This window comes from Lichenostomus cassidix, chromosome 2 (assembly GCF_008360975.1).
Source record: "Lichenostomus cassidix isolate B80296 chromosome 2, HeHo_3.0, whole genome shotgun sequence".
Taxonomy (NCBI): Eukaryota; Metazoa; Chordata; class Aves; order Passeriformes; family Meliphagidae; genus Lichenostomus; species Lichenostomus cassidix.
In genome coordinates this window covers 43895972-43912758 of record NC_139482.1, presented here as the reverse complement: position 1 = coordinate 43912758, position 16787 = coordinate 43895972, and the positions used below count along the sequence as shown (strand labels likewise).

The 16787-nt window shown below is 39.8% G+C and overlaps 1 protein-coding gene across 1 annotated transcript in view; it reads right to left on the bottom strand.

Moving 5' to 3' along the window:
- Positions 1-5970: 5970 nt before the first annotated feature.
- The window catches only part of GLB1 (galactosidase beta 1), a 41111-nt gene continuing 30294 nt past the window's right edge, over positions 5971-16787 (bottom strand). Inside the window, exons 13-16 of the mRNA XM_085051306.1 lie at positions 15814-15927; positions 14685-14816; positions 11218-11457; positions 5971-7460 (exon numbers count right to left, since the gene is read on the bottom strand). Of these exons, the coding sequence (XP_084907432.1) occupies positions 7200-7460; positions 11218-11457; positions 14685-14816; positions 15814-15927 (747 nt within the window). The 3' untranslated portion in view covers positions 5971-7199. The remainder of the gene's footprint in view (positions 7461-11217; positions 11458-14684; positions 14817-15813; positions 15928-16787) is intronic.

The following is a 16787-nucleotide window of genomic DNA, read 5'->3' as shown; positions in this document are numbered from 1 at the left end:
TTTCATTTTTTCCAGTACCTTTGGAGCCTTTGAATCAAAGCAAACAGACCTGAGAGGTTAGACAAGAAAAAGTTTAAAAAGGGCAGCTTGCTACTAGTTGTTTCTGCTGAACTTTCTTCTATTTCAACATGAACTAGATGGACTCAGTGCTTTAAATAAAGTAATACCTGAAAGTGTCTCTGCTTGGCTGCAGCCAAAAGACTCACATTGTCTTAACTTCAGCTTTTGAAGTAGATACTGCTCTGGATCAAAGGACCAGCAAAGCGACACAGATGGGGATGTAGGGTGGCAGAAGGCACCTCTTAGACAGTATCTTCCAGGAAATCACACTAACACTTTGTGAGTTTAGTATCAGGTTCAGCACACCCGATCTACCTATTCACTACTAGTAAAGACCACATCCTAAAGCTGGGGGGAAAAAAGCAAAACAACTTCAAAGAAAATATGTAAAGTGTATGCAGGATCCAGACTCATCTCTCAGAATTTAAAGTCTTCCAGGAAGCCTTGAGGGTATGGCAGAGTGTTTCAACATACAGAAATAGAATTTAACATGGCGGAGATGAGAAAAGAGTGCAATTTTTCTTCCACACAGTTTCTACCCTATTCCATTTCTTTTGCTGTGAAAAGAGCAACCAACATTTTCAGCAAACAGGAGAAAGGTCTAAAGCTCAGCAACAGGCAGGGCATGAGGAAGGTTAGGAGCAAGCTAACAGTTTCTTTTTCCTCTTTCTCCCCAGAAGTTCAACCTGTGCTTTGGACAACCCCTTCACCCACAGCACAGGAACAAGACCAGATCCTGCAGCCACAAGACACAACACACTGTCGCTGTTGAGCCGCTAGCAGAGAAAAGAACCCAGGTTCTCAGTGTGGCAAGAAAAGAGAGCTTTATTATTTTGATTTCAGCTTATATAGACTTTTCAGAGGTCACCCAGATTGGTCAGTCAGAAACCTCCCCCTAGGCCTGATTGGCCAGGCCTGAACTGTCCAAATCTCGAGACACTGTTTTTAATAACATCCAAACTTTATCTTTGTTTATAAAACACAGGAGAAAGTTCTCATGGGAAAGACCTGTGCTAGCCACAACACACAACAGAAGCTCACCTTCTCTCAAGGCAAATACTTTGGACAGTGCTATTGGACAAGTCCCCAGCCAGGGCAGACTTCTGGCTAAATTTAGACTAGAGAACCATAAAGAGTGTTCACTCTGTACACCTGACCAAAATCGGTGGAACTTGAGAAAAGGAACCTCTGAACGAAATTTGGAAGAAATGAGACAGGCAAAAGCATGCTGGAAGCACAGGTATCTTTATCCAGCTTGCAAACTAGCAATGGATAGGTGGAAGGGTTGGAGATCTACTCCATTTTAGACAAAGAAAGCCATATTGAAGGAAATTTTTTTAGTTTCTCTACACATAAGACTTCCCTATTGTGAGAGGAGGAACCAGAAAGAGTTCAGGAAGAATGAAACAGGAAATAGGTCAGAATTTCTTAGCTACAGCATCAGAGGGATGAGTTGCTAGGCATATGCCCACAATGCACCCAGATCTGTGCTCTGGCCCACAGCTACAAACACTGAAAATGCTCAGTTAGTATTAGTACAGAAGCATGAGCCCTACAGAAGCACCAAGTTTAATAAAAATAGTGCATGTACTTACAGTGAGTAAGAAAATAAAACAGGAAAATCCTTTCAGACCATAGATATTGGCTGCATTTTCCTACTGAATTTGCACTGGTATTCAACAGATCCACTCAACAAAGGCACCTCCAGTTGGAGTTTCAAACTCAATTCCTAGTTCCATTAGGGAGATGTTTTTTTCCCCTCTCTTGTCTACCAAAAGATTTTAAAAGGCTAAATTATGATCATGCAGCTGCAAGCACAACACTAAAGTCCAAGACAGCAACCTCAGCATGATGCTGGCACATGTTCTGCTACCAGCATGTGCTGGGTAGTCTCAGGAACACGACTGTGCTTCCCATTCCAACTCTACAGAGTTAAATGTGGGACCTTCCTAAGACCCTGGCATTGCAGTTCTCAATATACTTGCCTCCTGAGGGACAGGTGTTTGTGCTAAAGCCCAAAACAGGAATTCTTAAACACATTCCCAATTCTTGGGCCACACCATATATCCTAATCATAGGGGATTGCATTACCTGAAATAAGCCCTAGTTCTGTGAAACTCCTTGAGGTAAAACAGAGCTTCAATATTTCCACCAAGCAGGGGAAGGTCACTACTCCCATATTTAATAACATAATAAGCAATAGAGAATATCTTCTGAACAGGGATTTTTAAACAGACACACTTTATTCAGCAAAAGCATAACCAAGATCTCTGTGATGTACTTTTCCAACATATTTTCATTCAGCCCATAGCAGCAAATTCCAGGATAATCTCTTCCTGACCAGTTTTGTCTTCTCATTGAAGGAGAACTATTAAAACAGACCCCATTCTTCTGTAGTTTCCAGTTCCTTTTGTCACATGATCTCCCAGCCACCACCTTGGGGTTATGCCTTTAAGGTGCATGCCTTAAGGGTTATGCCTGCAAGACAACTTTCTTGCAACTCAGTAATTTCTATCAAAAAAACCTGCCATAGCACCTGGACCAAGTCATTCAGGAGCTGGTTGCCCTTTCACATCCTTGCCAAGTCTTCTCTCTGTTACGCCTTAAAGTTTCTCTAAATCCAGTTCACAGAGAGATAAGAAGGTAACAGAGAGAGCACAAAACAGCCTCAAAGCACAAATACATATTTTGTGTTGGCTGCAGACAGTGAAAGTGTTAACTGGCTTGAAGATTTCAGTTAGCTTTTGACAAGTTTCCCAAGAGAAAACATTGGAATAGGTTGCTTAGGAAAGACTACAGTCTTCATCACAAGAAATCTTCAAGATTAGGTTAAAGAAACACAGTGAGAGTACTTAAGATACAAATGACATTGCCTTAGAGTACAGACGCACAGGGCTAGATCATCTCTCACAAACCTTTCATCCTGTATTATCTGTTAAAATGCTGTTTGCAGACTGGAAAAGATACATCCAAGAACAGATTAAAGACAAAATATGGGGATTGCACATCAATTCCCAGCACCTGTGGGAAGTCATGTTAGAGCAAAAAAAAGAAAATTACAAGTGACTGCAAAGTTGTGTAACAGAGAAATATTCTTTTCCTGCTGGTACAGGCAAAAACGGTCAATAAAAAACCAAGCTGCTGCTCAGGGTAGGATCTGTCAGCAATGTGAGCTATTTGCTCAAATACAGATGGACCTCCAAGAATAGTATCCTCAGAAAAGTGTCAGAATATGCATTTTGCACACATAGAGATGCTGCTGTCCCCAGTGATTTCAGTATATCTGAAATGAGAACACAAGGAGACTACAATAGGTTGTTATTCATCTGATCATAGCAAAGGGACCAAGCTGATCCAAAGAGAATAGATTCCTTTCCATTGCCATGCAAATTTAGGGTTTAGTAAACAGGTCACCATCTCAGCCTGTATGATACAGAATCACCTCCTTCAGAGCACACTGTAAACCACAGGATTATCATTCTTCTGTAATTGCCATTTCTGAACACCTGACACATATCTGTCAGGAGGGCAGTGCTTGCTGTCCAGTCAGAAAGATTATTTCCATTCACTCCTGAATACTAAGTATTCAAACTGTGCAAACAAATGAGTATTTCATAAAAAAAAAAAACACAAAAGAAAACAACAGGCACTGTGAACCTCCTAAGGAGACTGGAGAGCAGGAAACTAGGGAGCTGTCTGCACCAGAGGATTACAAAAGGCATGGAGGGTCTAAAGGAGGACAAATCTCAATCCTGTCATTCAAGGACTAGAAAATGTTGATCAATGCTTAGTAAGATAGTTATATTATGAAAGAGTAGTCTCATACATACGTTAAGAAACAGAATTCAACCACATAGCACACTGCCAGTTCCTTTTTCTTCTATTTGTTCATTCATCCCAAATAGTCACAATTAAAGGCCTTCATTCATGCATAGGCAGGATTACAGACTAAGTTTAGAAACCTCACTCCAGAACTGAAAAAAATTAAATCTGAGCCACTACAGCTACTCTGTGGGTAGATTTCAAAGGGCATCCCCCTACAGAATTGCAAGGATTTGCCTACCTTCCAGATGGGACCAATGTAAAACTGGTTTTTCACAGACCAATTCTGCCCAAATACCAGGCTTGCACTGCTGCCAAAATCAGAGCTCATTGCTCAGCTCCTGTGTAAGCAAAGCACTTGCAAATTCCCAAGAAGATGCACCAGGAAAGATTTGAGGACCCACTGTTTTAGCATTAGGAATATTCCTTCTTGCCAGGCCTTCAGAGGCAGCTGGTTCCACCAGAATGACCATCCCACTGAACTCTACCACATGAAATACTTCAAACAATTACACCACAGATACTAGCAAGGGGTCTGACAATTCTTTCACACCTTGCCTTTCAAAAACAAATTAAAACTAGACCCATCAGCGCATTGCCCACTGGATCACAGTGAGCCAAGTAACTCCCCACAGCCCCTCTTCTCTTACTCTTTTGCCCATAGTCAGAAGGTTTCATTCTGATTACATTTCCACCTCAGACATGGCTGAACTATATTTGAGGATAAGTTAAAATAACTGACCTGCCTGAGGCTGTAAAGGAGCAAATGCTACACTATCCTGTTTTGTATCACACTCAGTCCCAGCAGGACTGCATGCCAAGGCTAGGAAACTTAGGATAAGTCCAGCCACGTAGTAGCAGCAGTGGTGTGGGCACAGTGCCCCAGTGTGGGCACAGGCAGGGCAGAACATGCAGCCACAGCACCTGCAGACACATCCTTGGGTAAAGCAGCAGCAACTGGCAACAGGTTCTTCTTGCTAATGCCCTACTCTGAAGGTCCCTTGTCACAGGGAGCTCCCCTCCGCATTTTCAAACACAATTTCCAGCAGTGTTTCCATGTAGGTAGAACAGGATTAGGTATCAGGGCCACAACTTTCAGCTCTTTTCTGTAGACAGGAGACCACTGAAAGCACTAAATAGGCAGGTGTGCAAGAACCTATCTAGAACCCTATTTTAAAAACTTTAAACCCATTCTTTCCATGTTGTTATTGCTATTGTTATTCTAATCAGATGTTTATAATTCTTGATGCAAAGCCTTTCTGCTGGTAACATTAGACTGTTAAGGTGAAAAGTTATGGATCACACTATGTTTCCACTAGTACAAAGTAAACTGAAGTCAGAGTGAGAACCAGGATTTCTACTCCCCTAACATCCATAAAAATAAAAATACTCCCAGCTGCTAAAGCACTAAACTTAAATAACACATGAATAGTACTGCCATTCTGCACACTCCAAGCCACAAAACCCATAATTAGTTAAAAACTAATTCTGTTTCATCCTTTATTTTCAAGGCCTGGCACTGAGTTAATTAATACTTCATAATTAACTGCATGCAGAGTACATTCCAGGTTCTCCACAGGGATGGTGCCAAGGAAGAAAAAAATCCGGGGTCAGAGCAGACCACTTAATTCCAAGAATCAAGCATGTTTGGGCACTGAACACACAGCCCTTAGTCACAGGAACCGGCATTTGAGGTGAGAATTTAAGAGTAGAACCTCTCTGTCCCAGATGAGCCACATGTGTCTCTTTTGAAAACCCATCAAACACGTCAAACATGTAGCAGAAATGAAGTGAGTGGTGCTCTTTCTCACTCTATTCTACACTGACAGTATTGGTCCTCACCAAGAAACAACCAGGTTTTGGCACCAGCCATCTCAGAAAAGGGTGGCACCTCCAGTGTCCACTCAGCCCATTACAGCTACTTCATTTTGCTTTACTTTGTACACATCTTCATAACACAGAAAACAAATGAGGCATCAACCAGAATAACTCCTCACCCACAGAGACTTTACAATCTCATTTCTCCCTTAATACTGCTCTAAGTTCTTTCTCATCCCTTTTTTCCTTCTCAAACACACACAGGAAGAATTTAATCTTTAAAGAATCATTTTAATAATGTTGGACAAAAATCAAAGGAAGAAATCACAGATTATGAAAATACCTGATTCCATCATCTTCTGTTTAAATATCACCACAGAATTTGCATGACTGACACCAAAATCACAAGAATCTAAAAGGACACTCTGTCTGCAGAAAGTCAGCCGTACAGACAGTTTGTACATCTTTGCAAACATCAGGCACTAACAAAGACCATCAGTTTACTGGAACAAAACAGGTCATGTGAGTTAGTGACTAAAAGAGAAGTAAAATTCTTTAACTTAAAGCATTCCACTTCCAGGGTGCTGGCCTATGAAATGCAGGTATTCCATGCCCAGCAGGGAGTAAAAAAAAAAAAAAAGAAATAGAACAAACAGAACAAAAAAACCCCAAACCAAACAAAAAAATTAAAGGAAAAACTGATCATTTTAAAACCACATTCTGCAGGGTGGTTAGCCAGAGGCTGTGGTTCCACCAGGCAGCCTAAATTTTTCATATGTCCTTGCACTTAGCAATTTGCTTTAAGTCCTCAGAGATAGCAATAGGGAAGCAGTAAATTGGTTTTCTAAGAGAGGACAGATGCAGACTACAAGGTCCCTCTCCACGTTACTGCTGTTTGGACCAGCTGGCATTTGAGTTCTCTCTTCCACAGTTTTTCTCACTACTCCAGTAAGAAAGCAACTGAAAATTTCCCAAAGTCACTTCCATTAAAAAAATGAGGTCCATTCAATGCTGGCAGTAAGCCTAATCAGACAAAAAAGATGTTGATACTCCAATGAGGTGATAAAGGGAGCTGAAAGTGTCTTGTCTATTGGCAGCTCTGACTTACCAGTCCACTTAAGTGAAACCAGCAAGGCAGTGGGGGCTACACACCCCTTTTGTAGGTTCCTCTCCAGTTGCAAAACATGGTAAAAAAAAAGCATAAGAAGGTTACTGCAGTGTAAGCAGAGTGCAAGGACTATATTTTTCGTAGGCTGATGTGAACATTACCTTCCAGCTGAGTTCAATTTCACAGTCCAAGGCAAATTTCAAAGCTCCAGCTTTTATTTTTAAAAAGAAATTCAGTATTTAACTGAGAGATTTTTTAAAAAATCATCTTTGAAGAGTTTAAGAAGTTGCCTCACCTAAACAACTTCCCTTTTTCAAATACTCGGTGTTAATCAGCATAGTTTGAGGGAAGGGAGGCAAAGTGGGAGGAAGACAAAGAAATACCCAAATCATTATAGATGGCTGCTCCATAGTTCTCTGACAAAGAGGGGGGGTTTATAACTTTCATGCTGTAGGGTTGCATTGATATTAGGTTCGTCTACAAATTCTATTTCGCATGTGTAGGTGCTGCAAGGAGAATGCTCCAGCTCCAGCACTGTTATGTTGTTTGGCACTGATGCAACAAGAACATTCCTTGGAACATAAAGGGTCAGCTGAGGACCACGGGCTGGCCAGTAGCGACCAAGATTAAAACCATTGATCCAAATCTGTCCCTGTAAAGAGAGAATGAAAAAATAACATTTTAATAATTTGTCAGAGATGAAATGACAAAACAGATTTAAGCATAACACTCTTGATATAGTAACTGAACTCCCTTCATCCTTCAGTTTGATTGAAGACAAGAATAGAAAATCTGTACAAGAAAATGCTAATGACAGTCAAAAGAATCTAAATTCCCTGAGCAATTAAAGCCATCACTTAATATTTTTTTTAAAAAGTGGTAAAATACTGCAGTAATTCCAAATATGACAATACTTAGACAAACAACTGCAGATTCCTCACACTAATTTCTGTCCCAAGTTTAAGACCAAAACAAATCTGAAAACCGTATTTCATTGAAGCTAATTGTTAAAAGGAGAATGAACTCACAGAAGAAAAAAGCAGATCCTAATGGCTCTCTGTACAAATACAAGACTACACTGCCTTGGTAGTCCCTGTTCTGTGATTTCAAGGGCAAGATAGATCTTGTCTAGACACATGAAACTCAGATGTCTCTTTTACTTGTAACAGCTTAGTCGACAAAAGCACTTGTGAAATCACACTGCACGAAAATACTGTTGTAGTTACACCTAACCATTAAAATCCTTGGAGATCTGCTAGTTTTATTTTATGTTTAATGAAATTGTGGTTAATTTGGCATATAAACTCTTAAAATTGCTTTTTAGAGTTGAGGTGGTCAGAATCCCTAGTTCAAAATACTGTCCTAACACCACAAATACCTTAAGCCCAACAGATTTAAAAAAAAAAAAAGGCGAGAAGAAAAAGAAAAAAAGTGAAACCACTAATTTATGTACCACAAAACAGACACCCTGAAGTGACATAAACTGGCAGGCTTCAGAATGTTTAGTGAAACGGTAGACTGACTCCTACTGAGTTGAGCTGAGTCTTGGTTCTTTAGCAAGACAGAAGGGAGGATATACAGCTGATTTGTATAAGTAATTTCCTTTTAACTCCTCCAAAGTGTCCTTTCACTGTATGTCAAACAGTTCAGTGTCAAGAAACGGGATGGGAACAGATAACTGCATCTGTATTATCCCCTCTTGCTTTGGTCTTTGGTAATCAGAATATAGAGGAAAACCAAACAGACTCATGGCATGGATGTACACTGATAAATATAATAAAATTTTCTGAATCAGCGGAAAGCAGGACTTTTATTGCATTCAGTGATTTCTAAAGTAGTCTGGGATAGCAAAAATCAGAATATTTTAACATGATTTGCAGAAGCATATTTGTAATATAACAAGTACTGCCACTCAAGCTACTTTAGTGATATTTTTCTTGTGTTTGCTTTTCCAGGTATTTATGAAAACAAATTTTATGAAACTCACAAGAGAAAATTTTTAAGGCGTTAGTAATGTACAAACACAGTTGAGTTATTTCACCTCTGTATCCACTTCCGTGGCATAAGATTCTATCTTGCACTGTTCTGCCAAGGTGTTAATAAACCTTGACCTCAAATGTTCAGGGGTTTTTTTTTGGTTTTTTTTTTTTAAATCAAGTTTATTCAACCTCACTACTTTTTGCAGTACGTTTAGAAGAAAACACAGTATGAATGCAAACTCTCCCCACACAAGATGGATGAGTGAGTGTACCAACTAGACAGTAGCCCTCCTCCCACAGAGAATGACAGTAACCTGTGGGAAGTAAGTGTTTACTGTAGGAATCAACTACATTAGAGTTCTGATGCAGGAGATATGATCAGACAGGTCTCTGTTTCTTAATCAGTCACTGGTTGTAACTCATTTTTCCAGTAAAGCTAAGAACTCAAACTTCTCAATTCCAAACTGCCTTTATTAACACTGGAGTTTCTAAAGACTGCACACTCAGGAATTTGTATGCCCTAAACCAGCAAATCATGATACTACATACTCTACTAATAATAAACATGCCCCAGATAAAATCATCTTCACTAGCAAGATTTCCTTTAGCAGGTACAGCAACTACAGCCCACGATTCCACAGAAATAAAGAACAGTCCTGACTCAAATCCTCTTTTCCGCTGAGGAAGAGAAAGATCCAGTAAATCTAAGCATTCACTCAGTGGCATGTATGCTTAAGGACATTGTGATTCTTCTCATAAGGGTGGAGCAAGTTTTATTACTAGTGAAGGGTTTAAAAAGCACTGAAGGCAGGCAAGCTACAACATAGGTCATGACTGTTAATGCTGCACCCTTCCTTCCAGGTTGTCCATCATGCTATACTCCTTGCCTTTGCAAATGCAGAGCCAGGACTTTTAAGTTTCCTTGGTAAGTGTTATTTCCATGGTTTTTCAGCTACTCAAATAGGCGAGTTTTAGCCCCTGTTAAGAATCCCTCTCCACACTTGGGCAATTTACACAGTACTCAAGGAACTAAGGTCCAGGTACAGTGGGACCTGAGTGGAATTTATACCTTTAAGGCTCTCTGCCTTAAAGGCATTTGCTCATTCATAACGTTATGTGGGAGTCTCAGTTTCTGAGTATCTTACTTAAAACTCTGTTCCAATCCATATAAAGCTTGAAGGATCAATTCAACAGCCCTACTTAAGTCCATCTGGAATCTCTCACCAGGACTGCTTTACGGGGTATACAAACTATGTAAAACAGTAGTTTCTATAGATGAGAGGAAAAGATTTCCCTCAATATATAAAGAATTCTTGAACTGTCTTGCCATTTTAAATACGAGTTTGCCAATAGGCAGGTAAGGCCACCTTGCTTCCTGAAGAAGATTTATGATGATGGGTCACAGAATTTACTAAAAAGGTCTCAGATTACAGTTGCCATGAAGAAAAGCTATTTTTGAATTTTATTCTGTAATTATGTGACATGCACATATATGGGATCAGGGACTAAGTCAGACTTCCTCATCTAAGCTCAGTGTCAGCAACACCAAGTGCAGGCAATCAATCACAGCCTTCTGCACTTTGTGAAATGCTTTAACCACTACAACACTGGCAGTGGAGACAGATCAACAGCAACTCCTTCTTCCACTTTATTTTAATAGCAGTAAATTAATTGATTCAGAAAAGAACAATTTTTGCTACTTAACATTGACATGGGCACTTCCCTAAAACCTGGACTTAAATGCTTAGGCTCCCAAGAGGAGTGGCACTTCAGTGCACACACTCTGTCACCCCCTGTGCCTCACACCAGCTAGCTCCTCACCCATCCTGCATGCTGGTGGTTTCAAATATGGCCCTGTGAAAACACATTCTTTCCTGCTCCAGCTACACTCCAGCCCTGTGAGAAGTTCCAAGCTTCTCACAGCATTGCTCCCTGATCCATTCAGTCCAGGTACAAGTAACCTCCTCCATGCATTAGATCTGTATCTGTGGGCACACCACTAGCCATGGAGCCTAACACTCATTATGCTTTACAACAGGATCCATAGTTCCTCACACAGCACCTCACATACGTTCCAAAAACTCCCCTCACAACTAAATGCAAAATTTCTAAGCAGCCTGACAGTTAGTCTTTCTCATTCTTGAAAAACTAGGGGGTTGGTTGGGTTGCTTTGTTTTTTCAGGGTTTTTTCCTGATGCTCTACTTACCAGACCAATACCATGTATGTTTTGAATATGTTTACCTTATCTTAATATTTTATCTCCATATTTACTTAAAGAAAAAATCTACTTCTTAGTTATTTAATTAGATTTGGACCACTCACCACTACGACCAACTTCTACCCATCCAAGAGAGGTGGACTTTATTTGTGCATAGAAGTTTCAGTAGATTTCTAAGAGGACTTTGAGCTTTTACAGCAAACATGAGTACCTTTGTCCAGCCAGGAAAATTGAGATAGGTGTCTTGAGGCAAGTCTGGAATCCCTCCAGGAATTGAAAGACTACCAGTGTAAAATGTAGGTACTTCATAACTCAGTGGATTGTCAGCAGATCTCTCCGGACGACCAAAGAGAGAAATCATGTCAGAGTTCACTGCTCCATCTATGTCTAGAGGATAGATTTCCCATCCAACAAGTATATCTTCAGCAAGAGTTAAATTTGAAACTAGACCCTAAAAGGAAGAAAAAAAAAAACCCACCACCAACAAAATATAAGATTATTAGCTCATGTTATTGAAGTTACTTGGCTGCAACTATAAATCAGTCAGGAATAAAAACTGAATCAAAGTACTTGCAACAGCTGGCTGCCAATTTGTGTATGAAAAAAATCAAGCATCTGGTCCTCACCAAGTTATAAGTTTTGCTTAAGAATAAAGGGCTGCATTTATTCTCTGTGAAAGATCTGTTCCTCTTCAAAGTTTTAAGCTGTCATTGATACCCATGGGTTTTTTTTTTTTCAAATTCTTTTCCTGTAACTAAGAAAATTTCCACTTTACTTTAGCATGTACATTATTCCAAAACCTGAGGCTTAATAAAAAGCAGAAGCAAATATCATGAAGCCTGAGATACCATCTCTTGGTAATAATGAGTCACCAACCCAAGACATCAACCTGCAGAATTGCAGAGAAAGTGGTATTTATTTCCCACAGATCTTCTCCAGATAAGATACAGTATCACAAAATCATGCACATGTCTTATCCAGTGAAATACTTTCAGCTTCAAGCCCACAGAATCCCATCTCATTTCTACGGGATCATGTACACACGATCCAGGGCGTGCACAACAAATGCCAAAGCAAGGTAGGGGCATAATTTAAGAAGAATGAAAAGAACATTAAGTTACCCCTGCACACAACCTAATGTTGTTATAGTAATAGTTCCTGAAGCGGTGTTTCAGTGCAATGCAAGGGGTTGATTTTAACCGCTTGAATAGACCCTGCACAGAAGCTGGTTTTCAGTGCAACATAAGTTATGTTGCAAACACCACAGGTCAAACAGGAACAAGCAAAACCACAGTTTCAGTGGCTTTGGAGAGCTGACACTATGTTGGTGTCTGTTGTGATATAAGCATTGCACTGTCTCCACAAGGCTCACCATCTGTATGAGAACTAACTGGTTTTCTCTTCCGTTACCTAACTTCCACTTTACAGAACAGGAGCTTATTTTTCTTATGTCAAAATAAAATATCTGCAAGTGTCAAAAGTTAAGTGACAAAACTTTTCTATACAACCTAGACTTTACTCTGTCTAGCAATCAACTGAAGTAATGCAATGTAACTTTAGGCTGAACCTTCTATCCTGCCTCCCCCTAAGCTCATCTGTAGGCACTACGAGCAGTGTGATTTTTCAAATCATATGAAGTGCCTACTAAACATTCTAACTTTGGTCTGCATAAGAATACACATTCAATAATCCAGACATGGATACAAATTATCCAAGTACAACTGAGATACAGGTGGCAGTCACTATGTGAGAAGACACAGAAAAAAAACAGAAACCACACTCTTCCTTCCTTTGTGGCCTTCAACAACATGACTTAGATCAACAGGATGCTTTAAAACCAAAATCCTTTTAAGATTCCTTCCCGAAAGCTAGATGCCTAGTTCCATTTCAAGCTCAAAAAAGTGATAAAACTCCGTCCAAACAAAACCCTGAAAACCTGTCCTCTTGGCTTAAAAATGCAAGGCTTCACAAGGCAGGAACCTCTTCCCCTAACTTGATTTTCAAAAGCACGTAAATTTTTAAAACCCAAGGTATAATTACACCCAGTTTTCAAAATCAATGCAAAGGACAGCATGAGTGATGGAAAGAAGCAATGCACATAGTCCAAAGCTAGCCAAGGAAGGTTGCCTTTTCTACACAGAAAGATCCTGCTTTTAGAGGATTATTTTCACCATGGGCATGTATCTTAAACCTTCTTTCACTCTTAAATTGTTAAAAGGTGTAAGTGTGAATTTCAGCTCAACCGCAGCAACTGAGCACCTCCCTAATCCAACCTCTAAACCTCTATTCTGTTATCTTAATTTACAACCAAGAATATAGGTTTCCTTATCATCTATTACTAAATAAATAAATAAAAGCAATGTTTCTGCTGCCTCAACATGAAGGCAGAACACTGGGATAGTACAGCTTTCTTCCCCTTTAGGTCTCTTCAAGGTACCATAAAGGCAAAGTACCTTGAAGAGACGGCATGCAGAGAGTTGGTGCTACTGCTACCCACTGTCCTAACAATATCAAAAAACAGAAAAAAAGACATGCTATGAACTGTACACAGCACAAACACAAGACTGACCACTACAGCACTCCTCTCTTTTATCAACTAACATGCAGCACTGGGGATCCCATTAAGTCTGAAAACCAGAAAAGTTTACTTTTTTCCCCTGTCCTTCTTAGTGCTACCTTAGTGGCACCTCCATGATACCGGGTTTACATGGCAAGGGGGGGCTTTTTCTGAGAAGATGCTGCCATGTGTTAGACAACGACAGTTCCAGCTGACTCCAAACCCACTGCTGAGCTGATCAGTGATTCTGGAGTGTCTCTGTGATAATATATTTAAGAATAAATTGAACTCCCCAAATTGAGTCTGGTTTGTCCATGAGGATAATTCCTGAGTGATCCCCATGTTCTTATCTTGAACCATAAACCCTTTGTTGTATTTTCTCCCCCTCTCCTGTTGGTGCAGAAGGAGTAACAGAATGGGCATATGGCTTTGTGGGCACATGGCTGCCAGCCAAGGTCAACCCACCACAGCCACTCATGCATGGAGGTGACAGTCCTGAAGCACAGCACACATCCAGAAGCACAGGGAAGCTTTCTGATAATTATCTCTAACACCTGGTCACTCCATATGCTGCAATTGGTGCTTTTGCATGCTAAAGTGCTGGTGGACAGCCTTTTCCAGCCACACTAAGAATACTGCAAGGGTACACTGCTGACAAATGAAATGGGACAAGAAGAGAGATACAAAAGTGTATATACGTACATATACATATACATACATCCCCCAGCCCCCCAAAAGCAATCCCAGGATTCACCAGCCTCAAAGTACAATGAAGCTCTGGACCAATTTCCATCCCATTTTTGGAGTTTATAGAAACAATTTTGCCCATTTGAAAATGTTAGCTACAAACTCAACTCAACCTGAAAATCATGTGGGCGACACTTTGGCTGACAAGGTGAGTGAAAAAACAAAAAAAGTTTAAAAGATGTCTAGCAGCTTTTAATTTCACATTGATTATGATGACTGGAAAAACTCAGATGAAAACTAGTGAGCAGTTATATTTTAAGCAAAGTTACAGCTGTCTAATCCTGGCCTTTTTGCTCTAATTCACTACCTTCTTTTTAACCCATGGAAAAGAGGAAAAGCCATTACAATCCCATAACTCAATAGATTTTACTTACCTTAAAGTCATTATTGTATCTACCAAAGTTGACTCGGCCCATATTCTCTACCAAGATGTCCAGATTTGCTCCAGCCTGCCCAGTTATATTTATTTTAAGTGATTTGTCCCTTTCAAGAACACCCTGAGGTACCTATATGAATTGCAACAAGAGGAAGAAAACAACAACGACTGAAAACCAATAAACCCTGTTATTTGTGTTTTCAACTTGACTTAAGAAATTAAAAGTGACAAAGGAAAAAAAAGAGAAAAAAAACCCCTCTCCCCTTCTTGTGTGTGAGCACATGCACACACAAAGAGCTTCTACATCAACATTCACATTTCAGTACATCAACTGGATGTGCTAATGGGTTTTGATGCACCTGATTCCCAAAAAGCAAGTTCCCAAATTTAGTCCAGTGACTGAACAGATTTTGGCATTATCAGTGATTTAAAGGGGCTTCATCTTCCAATTATGTACACATCAGTAGTTTAATTTATTCCTATTCCCACCACACAAGAAAAGAAGAGCTTGATCTGGACACAAAGGTGATGAGATTCAATACAGGTCAAATATAAACTAAAAAATTGACTGTAAAATCCATGAATTCAGATTAATTCTTGTTAAGCAAGGCCAAAACCCTGCTGATGGGAAGAAAGACCAAGTTCACATTCTGTCCAATAAAGCACTTTTTTTTTTTGAAATTGTGGTTACGAACCAGTTTCATAAGCTAAGACATAGGCTCAGGCTCCTCCTTCTTCCACCCCCAAAGGAAGAAAAAAGAGAATAATAATAAAAAAATCTTTGCAAATACTGCAGAAAGCCATCAAGCATATATATCAGTAACATATTCTATAAATCTGCAAGTAAATCCATTCTCTAGCTCTTTTGTTCACCTAAGTTATGAATACCTATTGACATTCAAATATGTCAAAAATGGGAAGATAATAGATGGCCATGTTTTCTGAAATACAGATTTGAACATCTAGTATGAATCATCTATATACTTATTTTCCTCACATGATTAAATAAGATCAGGGTTGCTTTGGTAATCTGGAGAAAGGAAGAAAAGAAAGCCAACAGTCTGCATCCATGACTTTCAAGGAGGCTACTGATGGCAGAAATTAATACCAGCAAACTATGTTTTTACCCCATTGACAGAGACATAGGCACGATCATGGACTCCATTTAAAGTTGAAGACAGTGGCGTTGGCTCCATACAGTCCTTTGGAAGTGTAGTTCTGTACAGTACAAACCCAAAATACTAGGAGAAGAAAAAAAAACCCAGCAGATTAATGAACCAAGTAATTCTGTAGTTTCAATTCAGGTCATGAATTAAAAATATCCCACATTTTGCCTACATGCTTGGACTGAAATGCTAACTTTCATTCAGATAGCAACTATCAGATAGCAACCATCACTTCAGATAGCAACTACCACAGACACTATTTCAGACTGGAGTTTACTTTGACCTTTAGGTAAACTGGTGAGTTTATAACTGAGTTAATATAAAAAACCTGTTAGTTCACTTCTCACCCAGTGTCCATAAATTGATAAATTCATCAAGCCAATGTTATCTAATTATCTTACTATTTTAAATACTATATGGTTTATAATAGGAACATTTTGGAATAATTTTCATGAGGTTCCCCATCAGGAACAGAAAAAAAAAGTCATTGCCATTACTGAGACCTTAACAGTCTGGAGAGTTGGGTGGAGATGTAACTTATGAACTTCAAAAAAGGCAAGTGCAGGATCCTACACCTGGGGAATAATAACCCCATGTACCAGCACAGGCTGGGGGCTGATCTGATGGAAAGCAGCTCTGCAGAGAAGGACCTGGGAGTCCTGGTGGACAACAAGCTGTCCCTGAGCCAGCAGTGTCCTTGTGGCCAAGAAGGCCAATTGTATCCTGGGGTGCATTAGGAAGAGTATTGCCAGCAGCTCAAGCGAGGTGATCCTGCCCCTCTACTCAGCCCTGGTGAGGACACATCTAGAGTGCTGTGTCCAATTCTGGGCTCTTCAGGAAAAGAGGACAAAGAACTACTGGAGCAGATCCAGCAGAGGGCTATGAAGATGATTAAAAAAAAAAAGTCTCTTAAAAACCTGAAAATTAATACTTCA